General features: G+C 41.8%; 1 protein-coding gene across 16 annotated transcripts in view; it reads right to left on the reverse strand.

Moving 5' to 3' along the window:
• The window catches only part of KALRN (kalirin RhoGEF kinase), a gene marked incomplete at its 3' end in the record, with an annotated part of 571,907 nt that overhangs the window by 249,151 nt on the left and 298,393 nt on the right, over window positions 1–24,363 (reverse strand). For 12 of the 16 annotated variants that reach the window (XM_081139141.1, XM_081139138.1, XM_081139132.1 and 9 more), the window contains exons 11-12: window positions 10,620–10,811; window positions 776–984 (exon numbers count right to left, since the gene is read on the reverse strand). In XM_081139141.1, coding sequence (XP_080995267.1) covers window positions 776–984; window positions 10,620–10,811 — 401 coding nt within the window. The remainder of the gene's footprint in view (window positions 1–775; window positions 985–10,619; window positions 10,812–24,363) is intronic. The other 4 variants (XM_081139136.1, XM_081139139.1, XM_081139126.1 and 1 more) reach the window with 1 other exon arrangement.

A 24,363-nucleotide genomic window follows, 5' to 3' on the forward strand; every position in this document is an offset into this window, starting at 1 on the left:
TGTGGGCAGGCCTCATTAGCACCATCAAACCCTGTTTAGACAGCACCTGGGCACAGGGCTGGCTGCTAAGGGCTTGCTGCAGGCCTCAAGACACTTTATCTGAGGAGCTGGTGCCCTTGACAGGAGCAGGAAACTAGATATTAACACCAACAGAAAGGAGGCAATGGTGTGGATGATTCTAAATGAACTTGAGATTTTGGACAGGATTTTCCTTATTAGTTATGTTTGTTTATGTTAATACAGAGGATTTTTATTTTCTGGGCAGCAAGGACTGGTGGAAAGGTCATAAGTGGGTAATGAAGAACAGAGCAGGACAACATCACACACTCTACATTCTCATGGGCCAAAGCCAACCATTTTTGGTCACATTTTGCCGACTGGGGCACTGGAGTTCAGCATGAGATCAGGGGCCAAAGAGCACTATATTCCTGATGGCCCTTTCCCCACGTGGCCGAATATGCCATCATTTTCAATGAAGATGATATTTATTTTTCTGTTCAATGCTGCTTATTTCTGTTGTAATTATGTTACTTATTGGTTGCTGAAAAACATCATGAATGATAAACAATGCTTTGGAACATGAGCGCTTTTCTGTTTACTTTCGCATTTTAAACTCAAGTTGAATATGGTGCAGGCATTTTTATATCTGACAGATGGAGAAACTGAAGATCACACAAGACCACAAAACTGGTTGTGGCTGAGCCAAGACTGGGACATGACTTATCTCACGTCTAGTCCGAGGCATTTCCCACTGGAAAGCACGGCCCATGCTGACCTGGCCTCGCTGGGCTCCCCCAGGGAGGGAGGCGCTGACCTGAGCTGCTGGATAAGGTCTTCGCCTTCCTTGATGACGTTAAGCGTGGCATCCAGAGTGGCGGTCTGCTGCTGCTGGAACTGCTTGATCAGTTCCTGGACCGCATCCACAGAGTCTGCACAGACATCCTCCAGCATCTCCTTCTGAAGGTCTTCCATCCATGTCCACAACTGTGGGGAGAGAGCAGAGACTCCACTCAGGGCAGACAGGAGAGGTCAGGTCTGGGGCAAGAGCAAGAAAGTCGGACTGGGGCCATGCAATCCATCTTCAACCAATCAGTGCAATGTCATGTCAGACTGTCCTTCTCATAAGCACACTTATGGTTTGTGCTTCTGTATTTATATTCATTACCCATCTTTACTAAGTTCACTCCCTTACTGTTGCCCCTAAGGATGGGAAGCACCCCTGGCTTAGCTTCCTTATGGTTCAGGGAAACTTGTGGTCTTAGAGCAGGAAGATCACTCATCTTTGAGAGTCTGGGAAGAACAGGAGACTGTCGGATGAACAAATCAGAAAGGAGGAGAGCGAGAGCTCTGCACACTTTCTCCAGGCAGCTAGATGTCAATGCCTAGGAATGTATCACAATTTTGGAAATATGTAAAAAAGAATGTGATACTCAATTAGACCAAATGAAGGTTAATTAAGGGAATATATGCTACGTTAAATCATTTTGTCCTTTGCAGGACTGCTAGGTTGGTTAGAAATTTGAATGCTAAAGATGTAGCTTATCTTAAATAAGTACATTTCCCCCAGGATATTTGAGATGATGAAATGCAGTCAGGATGATATTACTAGTCAGACAACTTTACATCCTTTGATTAATGAATTGGAACTGACTTCTCAGATTTCTCTTCCTATATTCTACTATATTATAAAGAAACTTGTCTACAGTAGAGTTAAAACCTACTGCTGAGGAAAACCAGCTAACAGATAAGCAAGTACGAGATCAGATGCAGTGCAGCCCAGTGGCTAGCAGACTGGTAAGGAAAGGAAGGTCTACCCTCAAGAGAATAAAATGGCAAAATTGCTAGTGATGGAGGAGAGTGTGACTCAGAGACAGGGAAGGGGACAGAAGCACTAGAGACAGAGGGTGACACCTCTCTCTCTTCTCCCTTCTGTAAATAAGAAAACAAAACAAACAAAAGCCCAGAGAAAAAGGAGTTCTCAAATAGAATTGATATTTACTGAGGATAATTCTTTTTAATTTTATTTTATATGTTTTTATTGATTTTAGAGAGAGAGAGGGAGAGAGAAAGATTGATGAGAGAGAAACATCAACATTGATTGGCTTCCTCTTGCACACCCCCTGTTGGGGATCAAGCCCACAACCTAGACATGTGCCTTGACCAGAAATTGAACTGGTGACCTCTTGGTCCATGGGGTGACACTCAACCACTGAAACACACCAGCCTGCATACTGAGGATAATTCTTGATTCTGCTCTTGTCTGGCTAGTTCTGTGACTAGAGGAAAACTACTTTACTTCAATTACTTCATATTTAAAATGAGAGTGTGTGTGTGTATGTGTGTGTATGGTTTCTCTAGCTTGTCTCTAAGATCTCTTCTAGCTCTAACATGCTATAGTTTCCCTTCAAAGAGATATAAAGAAGGCAGTAATAGAGATGCCTCCCTTAACTGAAAAACTGCAGTCACAGCTTTGACACCAAGACATCCAAAGTCCAGACAGTGCAGCACCAGTTTGAGGATAACGGATACTAAGGTAAGTTACTATTACAACCTGGAAAGCTTGAGTAGAAAGCTACTTGAAATTCCATGAGACCACATGCACACAGTCACCTCCCGGTGGCAGCAAACTTAAATTGCAGACTTGGAGGCATAAAGTGGACAGAAATAAACATCACTGCCACTAAACTATGAGTAAGGGTCAATATTCCATTTCTTAAGCTGTAATTTTCCTACTATCTGAATGTCCTGTAGGCCTCCTTCTGTGTATGTACCCATCTGACTTATCCCTGGAGAACATGCCTAGATTGCTTTGAAAAGAATCCAAATCAGAGAGCCACTTCTATTAATAATTTACTAATTATCAAGCAGCCAATAAGACTATGCTAGAATGATCTCTCACTTCAAGCCACCACTGCAACAATTGCCAGAACTGGGTAAAATTATGGCGTGAGGGAGGGAGCTTGGTGGCAATGATCACATGTTTTTTCCTCCCGTTCTCCATTTCGGTTCCTCATTGCCCTCTAGTTATCTAGAATCTAACATGCTAGTCTTGCTAATTCTCCATCAACCCACCTGCTGTCCAGAAACCCACCTCCCGTTTCAGGAATTTCCAGACCCTCTCTTCTTGATCAAGTGCACCTGTGCTGTGCCCCATTTGTGCAGGACTCTGCTCTCTGCTTGGCAGTGATTGCTTGGTCCATGCTGATAGATACACTTAAATGGCTTCATGTGTTATTTCTCTCAGAGAACACATATGGTTGTGGCCAAAAATATCTACATCTAAAAGAATGGGCCTAATTTGAGAATGTCCAGAGCTTGGTGGGGGTAGAGTTAAGGGAGCCTTTCAATGCTCTGCATAAGGTTAGCTGTAAGAGTGAAACCAGTGAGTTCAGGGGGACCCAGCCCATGGACCCTGTCCTGCTTGCATGTAAGGCAGTCTGAGTAAAGGGCAACTGAAAAGGAGAAAGCAGGGGACACAGGAAGGAGAAACTAGGAGGTTTATAGAAAACATAAGGCTTATGGTGAGTGGTTAAGAAGAGAGGTAATTTTATTTCTTCTGCTGACTGGCTGTTGCTCAGTTCTGGCAGCCATTGCACTGCTACAGTTGACTGACCCCCATAGGTGTGGAAAGGAGCACCAGTTCCACAGGGTTAACCACCCCCACCCTCATTTTGAAAATACTGTTTTTCTTTGGCATTAACTATCAGCTTTTATTTCTTAAACACTATGACAGCTTGGCAATCGAAATAGAAAATGAAGCTGTTTTATTCTTAAGGCCATCATTCCCTGAGGAAGACTGATTGAGTTTTGGTTCTAGAGTGGGAAGGTAGAAGGACATGTATATGTGTGAGTGTCTGTGGTTATTTGTGGGGTCTGTGTGTGTGTGTATACGTGTGTGTCTATTTGAGCAGGAAATAGCATGGAAGAATGATTTCTCAAGGTGAGAAACAAATGGAAATGGGCATTTAATTGAGCTGTATAATAAAGAGCTGATGCTGACTATCTTGGCCACATTCCTCTGTTAATTTGACTTTCACATTAGTACTACAAAAATACCTAAAAATTGGTATTTTGAAAGCACAGCAAATATAACATTTCCATGGATGCTTGGCAAGGAAAGAATTCTAACTGGGTAATCTCTGAAGAGCAGATGACACTTGCTACAAGTGTCTTTTCTTTGGATAAAAAAAATGAGGACTTGGGTAGATGCTTCTTCTACGTGCTAGCTCTCCAGACCAGCCAACTCCAGCTGCCCGCTTGTCCCCAGGCAAAAAGGAGATATTTGGAAAGTTCAGCACAATATGTACTAATAGCTGAGGCTCTGGATGCATAAGAAGGTCCCAGTCACTTGTCTGTCACCTTTTCTTTTTTTATCACATAGCTCTTCTAAGTATGGATGAAAAGTTTTACGTAAAATATCACTTATTAGGATTATTTCCAATTTTTAATTGAAAATATCATTGAAGAAAACGTATAAAACCAAAAAAATGTAAAGAAAAATTAAATCACCCATAACATTCTTAAATTCTTTGTGCAGCCCTTTCTAGTCTTTATTCTATGTGTGTGTGTGATCAAAATTGTGGTCATGCTGGATACAGTTTTTTATGTCTTACAACACAAACCCTTTCTCATGCCAACTAATGATCTTTGACAAGGTGATTTATGATGACTGTATAATATTTCACTATATAGATGCACTATGATTTGCTTAATAAATCACCCAACATAGAAAATTAAGATGGTTTCTAATTACTCAAGATTATGAATAACATTGCAGTGAAATGGTTAGAAGGTTTTAACCCTCCATCCAGACTCCTATGGTCACCAAGAATTCACAGAGCAGGACCAACAGGAATAAGCAGACTCTTCAATCTGTAGAAGAAATGAGGCTGGAGGGTATATTTTTCATATATTTCTCTGTCTTCTCTCTGATCCTAATTAGAGTAAATCTTTTGATGTAGGATGTGAGCAAATGTAAAATCATGAACTTCAGCCTGGGGAGTCCTAGGAAGTCTAGGTTAAATCATTTATGAAGATAGATATTCAGTTCCTGCTCAGAAATCTCCTATAAAGGGGGCTTTCATTCCTTCAAAACTGTATTCTACAATGAGATTCTATTATACATTGGCACTAATGCAAAAACTCAGCAAATAATTATAGGTAGGCATGGAGGAAGAAGGAAGAGAAAGGAGGAAAGAAGAAAGGAGTTAACCATAACTAGGCAGAAAGGATCTAGGACAATATTTATCAGCCACCCCAATACCACCCATGGCCACATTAGTAAAAGTGAGTGGAAGATCATCCATTCACTCTATTTACTGTAAGAGGGAAAAATACCATAGCTACTCAAAGTTCCCTAACAGACTTGTAGATGTGGCTACTAATCTTGCCTTGAGTAAAAAGCCAGAAGTTTGCTTATAGAGTCAAGAGGAAGGAGCCACAAGTTGTTAGGCACAGGACTCGCACTTACTAGGGTTTGAGAGGTGGCGTGTCTTGAGGGGTATTAAATATGGAAAGATCCTCCTTTGTTAGATTATCCAAGGATGCTCACTTCTGCCTGCCTCATGACGTGTTTCTACTTGCTACACAGGTCCTAGAAGAAAGCTCCCATAGGTAACTCAGATCCCCCCACTCCTTTTATCTACCTTGTCTATAGAGTTCAAGTCAAAGAACTGGAGTAGATAAAACATGATTGAGTGGTCTTTTCCCTCTTTTTACCCCCATTTTTTTTTTTTTTAATGAAATGACTAGCTTCCCATTGTCAAGTAAACCTGTTCAATATTTATTCAGCATCTCTAAGTATCAGACATAGTGGCAGAAATGTACAGCAGAATCCCTACTTTTGAACCCACATGTGTACCCTACATATGACACTTGGAATCTAAAGAAGAAGAGCCAGTCAGCTCCGTGAGACCCCAGCGCAGGGATGGAGGCATGCACATGGTGCTCTGGTCCAGTCTGGGTGGGAAGCTGGGAGTCCGGGGAAGAATTTCAAGGAAAAATGATGCCCAAGTTGAGTCCTTAAGTTCCTTATTAAGCCTACTTTAGAGATGCTGTAAGGATAAATTTGGGAGGAATTTTTCTACCAGGAAGAAAAATAGGTGTTAGTATGGTACTACTCAATTTTGTAATAATCATCATCATAATCATAACAAAGTAACAGAGATTAAGTAATTTTCCCAAGTGCACACAGCATGCTCAGTGAAGCTCCCTGAAGTCAGACCTCCCTGACATCCATAATCTTGCTGTACTTCACGTGTGTAAAAGCTATATGTGTGCATGTGTGCACATGTACATATGCATATACATGTATAAGCGCATAGAATGCACAGGTGTGTACATACATACACCCAAGTCTTACCCTCTACTATGCCTAAAGGGGGCCTCAGACAGATTAGTTTGGGGTGGGAAGGAGATGGAGGGAGCATGCGGATATGAAGCCCTGCTGGCCCCTATGAACAGCTCTGCCACAAGAGCCCCTCAAAATGATGCTTTTCTCTCTCTCAAAAAAGTCAAAATCTGTTGATCTGAGAGTTACAGATCTCTTGAATAGAAGGATCCTCAAAATCACACGCCCCTTTGCATCCAGGCAGGACTGCTCCTAATGTCTCTCATACTTTGGGATCCCGAGGAAAGAGACTGACAGCCCCGTTTTCTCCTGGTGGAGAAAACCCCTCCCGATATCTATTTTCCGGCCTTTATGTAACAGCCTGTGTGGCAAAGGGAAAAAGGGCGGGCCTTGCAGTCAGAAAGATTTGGGGTCAATTCCCACATTTACCACATCCTAGCTACAAGACCCTGGACAGATTATGAACTTCTCTGATCTGTGAAATTGGAATAAAAATGGTAATTCTCATAGTTATTGATTAGATAGCATGGCACACAGTAGGTGTTAAGTACAGTTTAGTTCCTGTTCTCTTTCTTCACCTGTCCCCAGTGTTATGCTGCTCCCTTCAGTACTATTTCATATAAATGTGATTTTATAAGCTGAGCCCCAGTGTGAAAACAAGTCTCAGGTGGAAATAGGACCAAGCTTAGCAAGGTGTGAGAGACATGTGGGAAAACAATGACTAATGACTATTCCTATCTCCCACACCCTGAACCCTGGCAACACTTTACATTTCTCAGCTAAGGTCAAGTCCCTGCTTTGGGGTTTGAAAATGTAAAGAGGAAAGAGAAGAGTAGGAAGAAGGAAGTAGAGCAGAGGAAAGGAGGAGATAGGAGAGGAAAAAAGAGGACAGCAGGGTGTGGGGTAGCAGTTCAGAACAAGGGCACAGTGCTTAGGAAGACAGGTACAATCCCTGCACTACTGAGAGTCTCTGTAACCTTGTGTAAGTTCTCTTCTGAGCCTTAGTTCCCCTCTTGGAAATATGTTTAATAAAATCTATGTCATACAGCAAAGGAAACCATCAACAAAATGAAAAGGGAAACCAGTGAAAGGGAGAACATATTCACCAATACATCTGATAATGAGTTAATATCCAAAATTTATCAAGAACTTCTAAAACTCAACACCAAAAAACCCCCAAACAGTACAATTAAAAAATGGGCAAAGGACCTGAATAGATACCTCTCCAAAGAGGACATACAGATGGCCAAGAGACATATGAAAAGATGCTCAATGTCACTAATCATCAGAGAGATGCAAATTAAAACCACAATGAGGTATACCTCACACCTGTCAGGATATCTATCATCAATAAATCAAAAAATAAGTTCTGGCAAAGATGTGGAGAAAAGGGAACCTCATGCACTGCTGGTAGGAATGCAGATTGGTGCAGCCACTGTGGAAAGCAGTAGGGAGATACCTCAAAAAATTAAAAAAGGAACTGCCTTATGACCCAGCGATTCCACTTCTGGGAATTTATCCAAAAAACCCCGAAACACTAATCTGAAAGAGTATATGCACCCCTATGTTCACTGCAGTGTTATTTACAACAGCCAAGATTTGGAAGCATCCCAAGTGTCCAACAGTAGATGAGTGGATAAAACAGCTACAGTACATTTACACCATGGAATACTACTCAGCTGTAAAAGGAAGAAAATGTTACCCTTTGTGACAGCATGGGTGGTCCTGGAGAACATTATGCTAAGTGAAATAAGCCAGTCAGAGAGAGACAAGTACCATATGATTCCACTCATATGTGAATTTAATGAACAAACTGAACTAACAAGCAAAACAGAGACAGACTCATACATACAGAGTAGGCAGAGAGCTCCGGTGTGGGGGGCATTGGGGGTGGTGGTACAGGGATTGAGTAAAAGAGGAAGAAAAAGAGAAAAAACTTAAGGACATGGACAACAGTGTGTTGATTGTGGGGGAAGGGGGGGTGGAGGTGGAAGAGGGTATGGGGGGATAAATGGTGGTAAAATAAATAAATTAAATAAAATAAAATAAAGAAAAAATCTATATCATAAGATTACCTAATGAGGACTGCATGTAATGATATATGTGTCTGGCAAGTAGTAGGTACCCAATAAAAAAAAATACTAGCACCCTGGCTGGTGTGGCTCAGTTGGTTGAGCACTGTCTCATGCACTGAAAGGTTGTGGGTTCGATCCCCAGTCAGGGTGCGTATGGAGGCAACCAATCTATGTTTCTCTCTCTCTCCCTCCCTCTCCCTTCCCCTCTATCTAAAAAAAAAAAAAAATCAGCCCGGCCAGGTGTGGCTCAGTGGTTGAGCATCGACCTAGGATCCAGGAGATCGGGGTTCGATTCCCGGTCAGGGCACATGCCCGGGTTGCGGGCTAGGCAGCCGATCAATGACTCTCTCATCATTGATGTTTCTATCTCTCTCTCTCCCTCTCCTTTCCTTTCTCTGAAATCAATAAAGATATATTTTAAAAATAAAAAAATAAAAAATAAAAAAATCAATAAAATATTAAAAAATACTAGCTAATATACTTGTCAATATAAAAATTTTAAAAAAAGAAGAGAAGAAAAAGAAAGAATTCACAGTGAATCTTGAATTCACATTGGAACCATTGGGTTTTTAGGGCCACAGAGTCCAACTGCATAATTTTATAGACGAGGCTACCCAGGGCCAGGGACATAGTGATTTGCACAAGCTCACATGGTTCTATTGCAGCAAAATCTGAACTAGAATCAGCCTCCTAGCTTCATGTACAGGAGGTGGGAGATGTAGCTAGAAAGGGGTCCTGGAAGCCATGGTAACCCTTTCAGGAGTGGCACTTCCATGGAGACTGACCTAGTCTACCCCCTCCCTGGACTGCCAGCACCTCCCCTCTGCCACAGCCCTCACAAGGAGCATGACTTTTGTTCATTCATGCTCCATTCCATCATCTGCAGGATCATAATTAAAGGAGAACACACATGCCTTTGGTTTCTGAGACCATTATTTAGCATCGGGTGAGCCACAAGCAAGCAGACAACCAGGCAGGAAGACCTGGATTAAAGCTAATCCACTTGCTTTCCAGACACTCATCAGAGAACGGCTGTGGGTCCCATGGAGAGGAAGCAGAGTCAGCTTCGGGGAGCTCGCCAACCCTTCATCTGCCTGGGGAATCTCAGTTTAGAAAACATTATCTTTTCATGTTTTTCTCTGATAGGCGCTGCAATGATTTGCATTCATTCCCACAAAGTGTCAGGAAGCCTGTGAAGTAGTAATAACCAGGCTTCCTAATGCATTTCAAATTTCAAAAATCAACTTAATTAAGCAGGGTTAATTTTTTTTTTTCCTGAGCAGCAATCAAACTTTAATTAATACTCCATTAAAATGAATTCCTGGGGGAATGCAAGCATGCATATGCCTAATGAGTTTCTCTGCCAAGGGTGTTATTATAGAAGATACTAAATGTGTCTCCTCACCGGCCACTTACTCAATTTCAGAGTGCCCCGTGCTAATTAGAAGTGAAAAGCAATCGCAGGTTTACAACCTCCTCTCTCTCTATGGGCCCCTCTGCCCTGCCAACATCATCACATCACCCGTCCTTCCCCTCTGCACGTCCTGAATGACTCGGCCAGATTCAAGCCCAGCAAACTTTCTCCTGTGTGGAGGACACTCCAGCCCCCTTCCCTCACTGGCTGTCACTCCAGTCAGGGTAGGTGAGGACCAACTCACTTTAGTATCACCCTGTGGCAACAAAGCTCATTATGAAGGCTGAATCTTCTGTTTTTAAAAAATAAAATAACAGAACACATTTGCAAACTCTGTATGTTTCTTGTCGGCAGCAAAGCCGATCCAAGCTCTGCAGGACTCTGATTTCTGACAGGAAACAGCAACCAGGAGCAATTGGGTGTGGGGTGGAAAGGGAGTCCTGATCCTTTTATATTTCCTCCTATAGTGACTATTTCTCTACCAGGGATTCCCAAATTTCTCTAGCTGAGGACAAATGCTCTAGCAGACCCCAGAGCCAGCTGCAGCTGTGGCCTCCTCCTCACTAGAGATGAGGGGGAAATTTTGCCCCATATTGTTTGTGAGTTTAATACAGGTCATCAGGAACAAATTGCTAATATCATCAACCTTAAGAGGCTAGGAACCCCCAGACCATCCAGGACCCTGGGCATACCTTGAGGGTCATTGTACTAGGAAACTAACCGGACCTTTGCCACAACAAATCGACCAGACCAATGCCCCTTCTCCACTGGCTGCTCTTACCTCTTTGGTATGTGTGTGGAAGGAGACAGACATGTCCAGGAGAAGCTTCCGCTGCTCCACCCTGCGGACAAAGTCTTGGATGCGCACCTCCAGGTGCCGAGCAGCCTTGTAGATCTCCTCGGGGTCACATTCCCCGGTCTGCGCCAGCTGCTCCGCCGCTTCTAGGAGCTTGTCTGCATTGGTGTACGTATTCTGCCGGCAGCAACAGTGAGAGAAAGTCAACTTGCAGTCACGAAGGGAGCTTCGCGCCTTCCCCCAGCCCACCCGGGGCTGCCCAGAGCTGGAGCGCAAGGCGTGGGCGCCGAGCCGACAGCTCCCTGATCTGGCACGGAGGAGCTGCGCGCTGAGCCCGCCTGCCGCCTCGCAGCAAGCTAGCAGCCTGCCTGGCAGCTTGGCACATAAGTGGGCACTAGCTTGGTGCCTTCTCAGTCTCTGGGATTTCTCAGAGGTGGGGTGCCCTGGAAAGGAGCGAGGAGACATGCGAGAGTCCCCATTCCCCATCCTCTCCTTGACCCACCCAGGACCGGTATGAAGCTCCATCCTTGCCCTCCCATCTCAGGCTGTAACTGTCTGAGTCGGAAATACCTCATCCACAAAGATCGTCTGGGTTTCTAGCGAGAACACCAGGGAAACAGTAACTGGGAGACTTGCTCGACTATTCCCCCAAGTTCCTTGTGACTATTAGTGTTTATCTTTTGAAACAGAGCTATCTCTTAGGAGGGGAAGGGGTCAGGGACTCAGGGAGCTGACAGAACCAAGCAGCCACAGCCGGTGGAGGCTAAGCAGGCTATTCCCTACGTGCCCCGGGCTTAATGCTTGCAGGAAGGTGGGGGAGTCTCTGGTGATTTTGTTTATTATAAGCTACTGCACCACACACACACACACACATTCACACGCGCACTCCTCCAACCCTCGTCTGTACATACCATGGTATTCTCCAGAGCATTTTAAAAGTCAACCAACTTACGGTTATTATTTGTCAGGATGTAATACTTATTACATATATGTCATGGATACAACTTTTCCTTAGCAGGCTTCCCTTTTAAAAAGATCTGATATTCACGGATTTAGAGCCAATGAATCAGGTGTACATTGTATTTCTAAATATCCCTACAGTCACAAAACGTCCTAGAGAGTGGTTACAAGTGGTTACTGGTTATAGATGGGGCTGGCAGCAGAGATAGTCAGCAGCAAACACAAAGCGAATGTAGAATTGGAATGGGTTTATGACACTGTATGGGCTTTACTCAGCCCATGGAGAAGAGGCCTCCAGCCTCTGTGGAGTTTTTTGGACTCACCCAAAGACCTGGGTGTTAAGGGTTCAATTGTGTCCCCTCTAAATTCACATGTTCAAGTTCAAACCCCCAGTACCTCAGAATGTGATCTTATTTGGAAAGAGTCACTGCAGATGTAATTCAATAAGATCAAGTCATCGTGGGCCCCTAATTCAGTCTGACTGGTGTCCTTACAAAGAGAATGCCATGTGAAGAGTCAGAACACCATGTTGAGATGAAGGCAGAGATCTGGGGATGTCTCTACAATCCAGGGAATGACAAAGGTTGCCAGAAAACCACCAGAAGTTAAGAGAGAGGCATGGAACAGATTCTCCCTCAAAGCCCTCAGAAAGAAACAACCCTCCTGACCCCTTGATCTTGGGCTTCTAGCTTCCAGAACTGCGAGACGATAAATTTCTGTTGTGTAAGCCACTCAGTTTGTGGGACTTTGTTAAGGAAGCCCCAGCAAACTAATATACTGGGGTGGAAACTTTCAGAGGCTGCTGACCCAGCTTTGGCTGTATTGGAGAATATGGGCAGGTCTTCAGCAAATACCTGTCATGGCTTTAAGGAATACTGTACCCAGAGAGGCCTCATGGATCCTTAAGACATGCTGTCTGAAAAGCAACTGCCCAAAGCAAGCACTGTCCAAAGCTGGTGGGAGTGGGACTGGGACTGAAAGCAAGAAAAGCCCTTTGGCTCCACCTGGGGAATTCATAGGAAAACAGATGATCCCTGTGTAAAGAAAGCAGCTTTGTCACTGAGTTAAATAAGGGTATGCTGATTCTGAAAGCAAGTGAAGGAAGTACTCAGAGTCATGATGGAAATTCCAGGAGAGAGAGGAAAAGACAGGCAGGAGAAGGCCTCTGGGGCTGTGGGCCAGGTTAAGGAGGCTTTTAGGGAGTTGTTCACAATTTCTAGGAAATATACCCAGAGCTGATGGAAGAAAGGTTTTTCTAGAATTCCTCAGAGCTTCCACTTTAAAGTTAAGGGGAATCTCAGGAAACCCCAAAGAAACCCAGAGGTTGTAACTGTATTTTCTAGCCAATAAATAAAAATCTGCAGCAAAGCCAAAGCAAGCTTGCTGTCAAGTTAAGTTAGGGACCAAAAGAGATAAATAAAAGGCAAAACTGAAGTGTCCGCTGCTTGTAAAGTGGACAATTTTGTCCCAGTATTCCAAGGACTTTTCTGGTATTAGCATCCTGGAAAGCCTGTCAGTCAGGGCAAATTGGGAGACATGCCCCCAACACTGTGGGTATCTCAGGAGTACAGACACATGTGCAATATATGCTGCCCCAAAGAAGAATAAAATCATTCTTGAGAGAAATAATATAACACATAAAACGGGGCATGCAACACAGTAATAGATAATTAGGGGTTAAAGTTTCTCAGTGTGATATGGGCACTAAGAAGAAAATGAGTAAAAACAATAATAGCTAAAAACAATTAAATATTTTTCACATTTGAAGGACAATTCTCAAGCTTTATATGCATATTAATTAACTCATTTAATCTTTGCAATAACCCTACAAAGTTGATACAGCCACCAGCCCCATTTTACAGATGAAGAAAAGGAGGCACCAAGAATTTCTGGCCAGGGACACATGTCTTATAAGTGACAGAACAAAGATTAAAATCTTGTTGTCTAGCTTTAGAGCCCAAGCTCCAAACCATTACACTGCCGTGTCAGATGATGAAGGGCCTTGAGTGCCATGCTAAGGTGTTTTACTCAAAAGTCATGGGAAGCCATGGAGCAGTTCTGAGTAGAAGAGGGGTATTACTAGCATATAATATATAGAGAGACCACCCTGACTCTAACAGAGTGAAGGCAGAGCCTGAGATGGGCAGGATTTAGCACAGAGGAGCAGGGCTTCTCGTATACAGGATTCTCTCTCTTTTTGCCCATGGTACTCAGTTTATCCCATACCACAGGCACTATCATGCTCACAGTCACACTGTGCTCCACAGGTATCTCCCTGCTGGTCTGTGTGCTCCTAAAAGGCACGTTCCATGTCTCATTCGTCTTTGGTTTTCCATGCCAGGCACTGCGGCTGGTATACAGGAGGCACTTACTAAATATTTGCTGAACTAATAGGACTCAAAGATGGGAATGAGCATGGGAGTAAGTTGAGTCAACTTGACTAAAGTTGGAGAGTGGCAATATATCATTTTGGATAAGGAAGGAAAGAGCTAGATAACAGATTTTATAGAGAGAAAGGGACAATAAAGGCAAGTGGGAGGGCAATGGGGTCAGCATTAAAAGCTGGGCTCCCTGCTCTACCCACTGCTCAGTTTGCCTCCCCATCACTACCAGAAAGAACTTCTAATATTCAGATCTGGTCATACCTCTCTTCTCTTTAAAACTGTTCAGTAGCACCCCTATGTTCATAGCAGCACAATTTACAATAGGTAAGATCTGGAAACAGCCCAAGTGCTCATTAGTAGATGAGTGGATAAAAAGGCTGTACATTTATACCATGGAATACTATGCAGCTCTAAAAAAGGAGGATCTCTTACCCTTTGGGACAGCACGGATGGATCTGGAAAGTATGCTGCTAAATGAAATGAGCCAGTCAGGGAAATACAAATATCACATGATCTCACTCATATGTGGAATCTAATGAACAAAATAAACTGATGAACAAAACAGATACAGAGATATAGAAGCATGAAACAGACTGACAAATCTCAGTGGGAAGGTGGGGGTGGGGAGTGGGGGGGTTAATCAAAGAACTTATATGCATATATGCATAACCTATGGATACAGACAATAGTGTGGAGAAGGCCAGGGGTGGGGAGGGGTGGATACTGCGTGGAGGGGATCAATGCAGGGAAAAAGGGTTCATCAGTGATACTTTCAACAATAAAGGTAAATTTTAAAAAACTATTCAGTAGCGTATCACTGCCTTTGGGGTAAAATATCTTGGTGTGGCATTCAAGGCCCTTCTTCATCTGACACCTGTTCTTTTCCTTCAGCTTCAACTCATGTCACTGCCCCACAAACAGCTTGTGAAATAAACTGCTTACACTCCCAGAAACTCATTAAGCTAAATATTGCCTCTGTGCTTCTGCCTGGGATGTCCTTCCCCTACTTTTCTACTTGACCAATTCTTTTTTCTTTTTTAAAAAAAATATATCTTTATTGATTTCAGAGAGAGGAAAGGAGAGGGAGAGAGAGAGACAGAAACATCAATGATGAGAGAGTCATTGATCAAGCCCGCAGCCCGGACATGTGCCCTGACCAGGAATCGAACCCCGATCACCTGGATCCCAGGTCGACGCTCAACCGCTGAGCCACGCCCGGCCGGGCTACTTGACCAATTCTTACTAACCTTTTAAGACCAACCCAGGTATCACTTCCTTCAGGAAGTCCACCTTCATATCCACTTTCCTCCTAAGGCTGACTTAGGTGTGCTCCTCTGGGCTCCCAGAGTGAGTTGTGCTGACCCTTCTCATGATACCTGTCATATTCTAATGCAAATGTTTGCCTTTTTCATCTGCTTAGGAACAGAAAATGTCTTTCACCTCTTTTTCCCCTCTTTCACTTAGTGCCTGGCATCAAGTAAGTGCTCTATGAATATTTAGTAAGTAAATTAATAAATTACAGACTACATCAATCCCCACCAATCCCAATATTCAATCCTTGGCCTTCATCAAATACCTGGCACAAGACCTGACAATCCCATTTGGTTTATCCTATCTCCTGGCACAGTCCTGAAGTAGGAATACAGTTAGAGAATATCAACTAGAGTATTGTCAGAGCACTACATTGATGCTTGTCATTGTCTCAACTTGGGACAAAGATCACAACAGGCTTATGCTCGCCTTCTGACCAAATAAACAATAGTTTCTGCCCGAGGGCCAAAGTTCGACCTCAATTATACATGTAGTTCCTAAGCATTCTTTGGTTTCCAGCCTCTTGGCCTCAGCCTTGGACTTGACCCCTCATTAATATTTATCAATTGATATGCCAAAAATGGGTTATGAGTGCTGGGATATCAATCCCTCAGACCCTGAGATGTTCAAGCAGGGCCTGGGGGAGTCAGAGACCTGAGTTAGAGATTTGGGCTGCAGTTCCTACTCTCCCTCCCAACCTCCATCCCTATGTCAGTCAGGTAGAATGCTCTAGATAATTCAGCCATTAAGTCTACCTTTCATCCTCCTCTGGTGCAGCCTTGACCCATTAGTTTTTTGCTTTCTCCTCAGGAAAGAAACAGAACATCCTAGAATAACTTGTCTCTAAAAATACAGGCATCCCAACAACACAGATGTGGTGTCAGACTCCCTGGGCTGAAGCAGAGGGGCAGGGCTTGTTAAAGGCAAGGGGTGGAAGAACCAGTGAATGCAAACGCTTCTGGTGTTAAAAGCTCACTTCCCAGATAATACAGAGTTAGCACCCCTGGCTCTATGCTCTGGGGATGAAGTGAGAAATCCCTCTTATTATTCAAAAGAGGCAGTATGGACTGGAGAACATGACTACGAGAGGACCAGGAAAGAACTCTCTTCCTAATGATTATTTTTCCAGGCTGACATGGCTGGGACCAATGGGCAGTGAGAGGAAAGGAGCAAAAATACACAAGCATTAGTGGAAAAGTACAAGGAGGTACAGGTATTGGGGAGAATACAGACTTTTCTCTACTTCATATTAGTGAATGGCAGGCAAATCAAGAAAATGCCTCAAATCTTACATGTGAATAGTACTTTATAGGTGACAAATAAATCTCTCACCTCTCCCTTCCTTACCCAACAGGGGCAGATCTGCAGAGGCTCCATCTGTATTTGAGGAAACTACCTGAAGCTGGGGGGAAAACCCTAAAAGGATTAGGGGTAACAGCACCCTGCACTGACACAGGGCTAGGAACAGTGCCTATTCCCACCAGTCAGACGGGGAAAACCTCACGATTCATGGGATGTTGGGTAGAGTACTCAGAAGAGTCTTGCCTTATCAGGGGTAAATAATTAGCCCTAGACCGAGCACTGCTCTTGTCTTACCTAACAAATTTTAAAAGGAATACCTGAAGGGATCAAACATTTCTCAAGTAACTTAACTGTGACAAAACAAAACTTAATATATATACACACACATGACTGACAAGGTAAAATTCACAATGTCTACTATCTAGTAAAAAATTAAAAATTACTAGGCATACAAAGAAGCAAGACACAAAACAAAACAAAACAAAAAAACCCCCCTATAATGAGAAGAAAAATCAATCAACTGACCCAGAACTGACACAGGTGTTAACATTAATGGACAAGAAATTAAAAAATTATTATTATAACTATTTCATATGTTCAAAAAGTAAAGTAAAGAAATAAAAGACATTAAAAAAAGACCATGCAACACTTCAAGAGATGAAAAATATACTGGATGGTATTAATAGCAGATTAGACATTACAGAAGAAAAGATTATTGGACTTGAGAACATAGCAATAGAAATTATTCAAAATAAAATGTTGAGAGAAAAACAGAATTTTATAAAATGAAGCATCAGTGAACTGTGTGACAGCTTTAAGCAGGCTAATATATATTAATTAAAATTCCTAAAGGAGGGGAAGGGAAGTGGAAAAGATATTTGGAGAAAAAAAAAAGACCAAAAAGCTTCCAAACTTAATGAAACTACAAATCCACAAATCCAAGAAACTCAGCCAACCCTCAAGAGAAGAACACCAAGGCACATAAAAGTCAATTAAATCAAGTGGTAAAGAAAGAAAAGGAAATTTTAAAAGTGACCAAAGGAAAAATGGAATGCTATACACAAAGGAACAAAGATAAACATGACAGCAAACTTCTCATTAGAAACAATGCAAGCAAGAAAAGAGTGGAGCAACATCTTCAACATAAAAACAATAAATACTGTCAACCTAGAATTCTTCCTATCTTCAACATAAAAACAACAACAACAATAAAAACTGTCGACCTAGAATCCTGTGCCTGGCATAAAAATTTTTCAAAAATAAAGGTGAAATGAAGACATACCAAGGCATATGAAAGCTAAAAGAATTTTTCACTAGCAAGCTTGAACGAAAAGTAATGTTACAAGAAATCCATCAGGAAGAAGAAAAATGTTAACAAATGGAAATGTGGATCCACACACAGGAATAAAAAAGCACTGGAAATTCTAACTATATGGGTAAATCAATAAGATTTTTTCTTATTATTTAAGTCTCTTTAAAAGATAGCTGAGCCTGGCCGATGTGGCTCAGTGGTTGAGCATCGAACTATGATCCAGGAGATCCCGGTTCTGATTCCCAGTCAGGGCACATGCCCAGGTTGCAGGCTGGATATCCAGTAGGGGGCATGCAGGAGGCAGCCGATCAATGATGACTCTCTCATCATTGATGTTTCTGTCTCTCTCTCTCCCTCTCCCTTCCTTTCTCTGAAATCAATAAAGACATATTTTAAAAAAAGATAGTTGAATATTTAAACAAAAATAATAACAGTGTGGGTTTATAGCACATTTGTCAATAAAATATAGGATAACAACAGCACAAAAGTCAAGAAGGAAGAAAGAGAAGTATACTATTGTAAAGTTCTTATGCTGAATGTAAAGTACCATAACATCACTTGAAGGTAAACTGTGATAAATTAAAGACTCATTCTATAAACTCTACTGCAACCATTAAAGTAACAAAATAAAGAATTAGAGGCAATAAGCCAACAAAGGAGATAAAATGAAATCAAGAAAATATTCAATTAATCAAAAAAATGAAAAAGAAAAAGTAGCAAAGAATAGATGAAAGACATAGGAAAAAACACACACTAAAATGATAAATTTAAACCTAAACATAGCAATAATTACCTTAAATGTAAACTGTCTAAATACCACAAACAAAAGGTAGAGATTTTCAGATTGGAAAAAAAGGCCAGTCTCAACTACATGCTATCTATAAGGAATTCCCTTCAAATGTAAAGACACGAATAGGTTAAAAGAAAAATGATAGATAAAATATAGTATATTAACACTAATCAAAATAAAGGAGGAGTAGCTATATTAACATTAGACACAGTAGATTTCAGAACAAATAATATTACCAGGGAAAAAGAAGGTCATTTCATAATAATAAAGGGGTCAATTCACCAAGAGGATATAATAATCCTAAACATTTATGTAACTATGAACAAAGCTTCAAAACATGTGAAGCAAAAACTGATAAACTAGCAAGGAAAAACAGACAAACCCACAATTACAGTCAAAGATTCAATGCCTCCTCTCAATAATTAATAGTACAGGTACACAAGATATTAGTAAGGATATAGGAGATTAAAAACTTTCAATTAATGTAACCTAATGGACATTTATAGAATACTACACCCACAACAGCAGAATGCAATATTTTTTTTCAAGTGCTCACAGAACATTTACCAAAATAAATCACATCCTGGGCTATAAAACAAGTCTTAAAAATTTTAAAGGATGTGACTCATACAAAATATTTTCTCTGATCATAATCAAATTATAAATCAATAAGAGAAATATCTCTGGAAAATCACCAAAGAGTTGGAAACTAAGTAACATACTTCTAAATAATCCAAGGGTCAAAGAAGGCCGTATCAGTTTACCAGGTGTCCACAGTATGCTAGGGTTAGGGTCAGGTTCTTTAAATAGAGTACCTCTAAGGTTGGGGATCAATCATAAAGTTTTTTATTAATCATTTTACAAATGAGAAAACCGAGGCTCAGGGAGGTAAAGTAATAATGTTTGAAGAATGTTCCATAGCTTGAAAATGGCAGACCATGTTTGTAAACTCCAGGCACTTTTCATTGAACCAGGTAACTCTCTAAGACTCAATGTAGTCTCCATCTCCTCTGCTTCTCTTACTTTGCATTAGTCACTCTTATGCTTTTGCTTTTTAAATTATGGCATTGTAATTGTTCATCTGTTACTGCCATGTTTTTGTTTTGCAACACACTTTCAATGAATATGTGTTGACTTTAGAGAGAACTGTATTCTCCTAGAAGGAAAGAGTCCTATCTTACTCACCTTTTCTATCCCAACTACTCATCAGTTCACCTAGTAGGCAAAGTGCTCTTAATAGGAACTTAACCAAAAACCTCTACAGCCCAGCATCTTGTCAGCAGGAAAGGCTTGGGAATGGATCTTTACCTTATCTCCTAATGGAGGTAGTTCCCAGTTTAAGAATGAGTAGTGATTCAAAAGTTCCTTTGTAAGCTTCTTATTCAGTGCTGGGAACTAAATGTGCATGTAAATGGGACTTAGAGTCCAGGATAAAGAAATTCAGCTGAGCACATAATATCTTTACAATATAATGCTGATATAGCACATCATGTACAATCAACCAAATTTATAAATAGGGCGATAAAGGAAAATGCCTTTCAGTGTTCATCCGGGAGCACCAGGCACACATATCTCCTCTATCTGCTGGCTCTTGAAAGGAAGGAAGGGCCTGTATTTGGGCAATAGCAAAGCAAGTTTTGGTGGGAAGCAGTAGGAAGGAAAGGAGGAAACTAGTTGGTACCAGTGATAGGTTAACCCACCACATTACATCTGCTGGAAGAACATCTTAGGTTTTCTGAGTAAGGGAACAAACAATAGTTGCCTTCGTTAGGGCAATCTGTATGCCCAAACCAGGAGTGTCTACTGTGTAGTCCTAATCAGATGCTCCTTAAATTAGAGACTGTACAAATCTTCAGTCTACTAATTGAGACTGTTATCAAAAGTAATTATTGCAGATACCAATACCTCCCAACACAAGTGGTTTGGGTGCTGAGATTATCTCTGGGAACCTAAATGCTGGCTTTCTCACATTTGCATATGCAGTCATCACCCTACCCATTCTCATATACATCTCTACATGCTAGAGGGCATTTTCCTCTCTACATCTAAAATGCTTCAGCACCTTTCTCTATTAGTGACAAATAGTATATTTTCAGATCGCCACAATTTTTAAGTTTTGTTTCCCTACAGTCTAACTTTTGTGTGTTTAAGAATGTACCCAGTCCTAGGAATTTTGAGAAGAGCAGTGTTCTTTGCTAGGGTGCGCTCTCTTTTACTGATTCCTTTCTTTTCCATCTAACCCAAACTAACATTATGCTTTAAAGAAACATCAATGTATTTCCTCTCAGCTATAGGCTGGAAGCTGAAGATCTAGTCACTCTCAGGCAAGAGAGCAAAATAAATAATGAACATTAATCGTCAGCATATTACCTATTTAATACAGTAAGAATGACAACATAGAAACACCTCATTTCTGGACCAAAAACAGGGTCAGCACTAGGGGTTGCCAACAAAGGTTACAAGGTATGATTTGACAGAAGACACCAGGTCCAACTTGTAAGGAAGGACCAGCCAGAATCCACAGGGGTCTCAGTCCTCTGTGGCTACCCCTCGGGGACTGAGACCCAAAGCAAGGAAGGACTTTCTCCCTGACCCTCGCACCGATTCCTCCAGGGCATGGAGAGTAGTTGAAGGCAGAGCCAGGGCTGTGAGTCAGGCCTGGGAGAGCCAACTGGTGCTTAGACTCAAACACAAATTAGAAGATGATGCAGACAGGAAGCAGAGTGGGAGCCAGAGGTTGCCCAAAGCTAAGTCATTTATTTCCAAGAGAAAAACCAGGAGAGTGTCATGCAGACACAAAGCTCTGAAGCCTGCGGAGGGAAGCCTTTAACTTTCTTCCCACTGAGCAGCCCCAGATGCAGGCAGCTGGCATCCTTACTGCTCTGGAAAGCAGCCCACCACTCTGGGATTTGATAACAGTCTCCATTCTGGCCACCCTTCCCCTCATTCTACTCAAATTGGTGAAATAATGAAGGGGGACATGTAACCACAACAGAAGAATGTGGACAAGAAATATTTTCAAAGTGAAGAAGGTGGGCCTAAGTGTTCAGACAGGGACATGTGGATTGCCCAGTTGTCCTGGCCCTGCAGAAGTTCATTCTCGAGAGTGTGGAATTCTTAAGCCAAAGAAACAAGCAGTTGGTGAGACACCCTCCCATGGAACAAAGACGGGAAGGGCCACCTGCTGCAGGGTCTGGCAATTTAAGAAATACGGGGGAATGTGTACTCAAAGCAACATTCTCTCCCAAAAGATGTAACTTTGCAGTGTTGCTGTTTTTCCTGTTTTCCACATTCTATGTTTGGCTGTCAGTGGGAGGCAGTGGGCGAGAGAGGGAGAGGCAGGGCTTTAGAAAGACAAGACAGCTGGCTTGAAAATACTGCTGAAAACCTTGGGGATGGTAGATTTATTTTTTTCTCTGTTTCACCCCTGAAGGGGACAGTCAGGGAAAGGGTAGGCCTGACCCAGGAAAACGGGGGTCAGATGGTGAGGTGAACAAAGCCCACACCTTTGCTTCTGCCCGTTACCACAGTGCTCCTCATGTCCTTTTACTCTCTTCGAGTCACACATAGCCGTGTAGGTCCGAGGCTGCCCATATCTATACAGATCTGCAGGCAGCCCACCACCTCTGGCTTAAGGGCTGAGGTCAATGACCCTCCCTACTCACTTTCCATCTTTGAAGACCTGGGACCCCTCCTACCTGCCCTGTTCTTACCTTAGCAAACCTCCCTGGGTTTGATACACAGATTTTGTGAAACAGGGTTGAACTTTTGGGCTGGATAATTCTTTGTTTGGAAGACTTATGGGTTGAGTTCTGTCCCTCCAAAAAGGTATGTTTAGGCTTTAACCCTCAACACCTGTGAATGTGATATTTTTTGGAAATAGTACCGTTGCAGGTATAATTAGTTAAGATGAGATCATACTGGGACTACGTGGGCTTTAATCCAACATGACTGGCAGCCTTATAAAAAGATGGCCATGCAAGCATACAGACACACAGAGAGCACCATGTAATGTAAAGGCTGAGATTAGAGTAATACAAAGGAACGCCATAGATTGTCAGCAACCAACCAAGTCAGGAGGGAGGCCTGGAACAGATTTCCTCACAGCCCTCAGAAGGAACAAACTGCTGACACCTAGATCTCAGACTTGCAGCGTCCAGCACTGTGAGATAATGCATTTCTGCTGTTTTCAGCCACCCAGGTTGTGGTACTTTTTTCACAGTTTCCCTGGAAAAGTAATATAGGGGCTGTTGTGTGCATTGTAGATATTCAGTAGCATCCCGGGCTCTACCTACAGGATGCCAATAGCAACCCCTTCGCCAGGTGCAATAACCTAAAATGTCCCCCAACCTTGCCAAATGTACCCTAGGGGGCAAAGCTGCTTTCCACTGCTTTAGACCACAAGACCCTAGAGGAAGCCCCAGTGAAGGAGGCCCTTCAACTTCCTCAGAATACAGCGCACTTCTGATAATCCTCCAGGTGGCATAGGCTCTAAGGAATCAACTAATCTGTGGTTCTCATAGGACAGGATGAGGGGGTAGGTAAAGGAACTTGGGGGGGAAAAAGTAATGCCCAGGCCCTGCCCCAGAATAAATCAAACTATGGTTCTGATTCCATCGATCAATCATGGTTAAAAAAAACTACTGATTATGATGGCTGCCAGTTTTGGATCCACTTACAAATACTACAACATGCAGTAGGCTATGCTATTCTGTCATGTTACAGATAAGAAAACTGAGGCGTGGAAAGGCAAAAGAAAGAACTTGAGCTAGCTCACACAGCTGGTGAGTGGCAGATGCCAATCTGGAATTCACATTTATTTAACCCCAAGCAAAACATACTTTGCATTCTGCTGTGCTGAATGGAAATTTGCCAATAAATATTAATGATTTACATATAATTATCTCTGAGTGATAGTAGGGATGATTTTTCCTTTCCACTGTTTTCTTGTTTTCTAAATGTTCTATGGTGAACATGTATTAATTTTATAATCAGGAAAAAAAAGGAAAAAGCATTTAAAGCATAAAAATTACATTCTAGGCATTCTTTAAAAATTATTCCAAAAAATAAACAGAAATTTTTATATTTGCATATGTTTGCTTATTTTTATATGTGTAAGAAGAAAGATGCACAAGATAACTGATTATCTTGAAAGAGACTGGGAAGTGGGAGTGCAGGGATAATTAGCATTTTTATTTACATATCTTTGCAATGTTTCACTTGTTATTACAACTAGCAGGAATCTCCTTAAAAATTTGAAAAATTCCAAATAAAATAAATTTTAAAGGAAAATAATCCAATATATTTTATCAACTGAGTGCATTTAGAAATACAAATAAATTTCATTACAAATATATTTAGCTTAGAGATGGGTGCATTTCCTAGTTCTGGGATCTTGAAGACACTAATGCTTGACCGACCACAGTGAAATACACAATCACAAAAAAATGTAAAATTTTTCTGTCACTTCAGAGATTTCACCTTTCTTAGTTTGAACATTATGACACTGCTCAGCAGAGCTTAGAAAAAACATGTTTTTGGTATGACATATATATGCAAAAAAATTCCAGTTAAAAATAATCACCTACAAAATCCTAAAAATTATTCTCCCTGGGCACAATGCCAACATCAGCTACGCACTGCCCTGAGTTGTTTTGTGCAGTAGTCAGA

The sequence above is a fragment of the Miniopterus schreibersii genome, assembly GCF_964146895.1.
Source record: "Miniopterus schreibersii genome assembly, chromosome: 5".
Classification (NCBI taxonomy): Eukaryota; Metazoa; Chordata; class Mammalia; order Chiroptera; family Miniopteridae; genus Miniopterus; species Miniopterus schreibersii.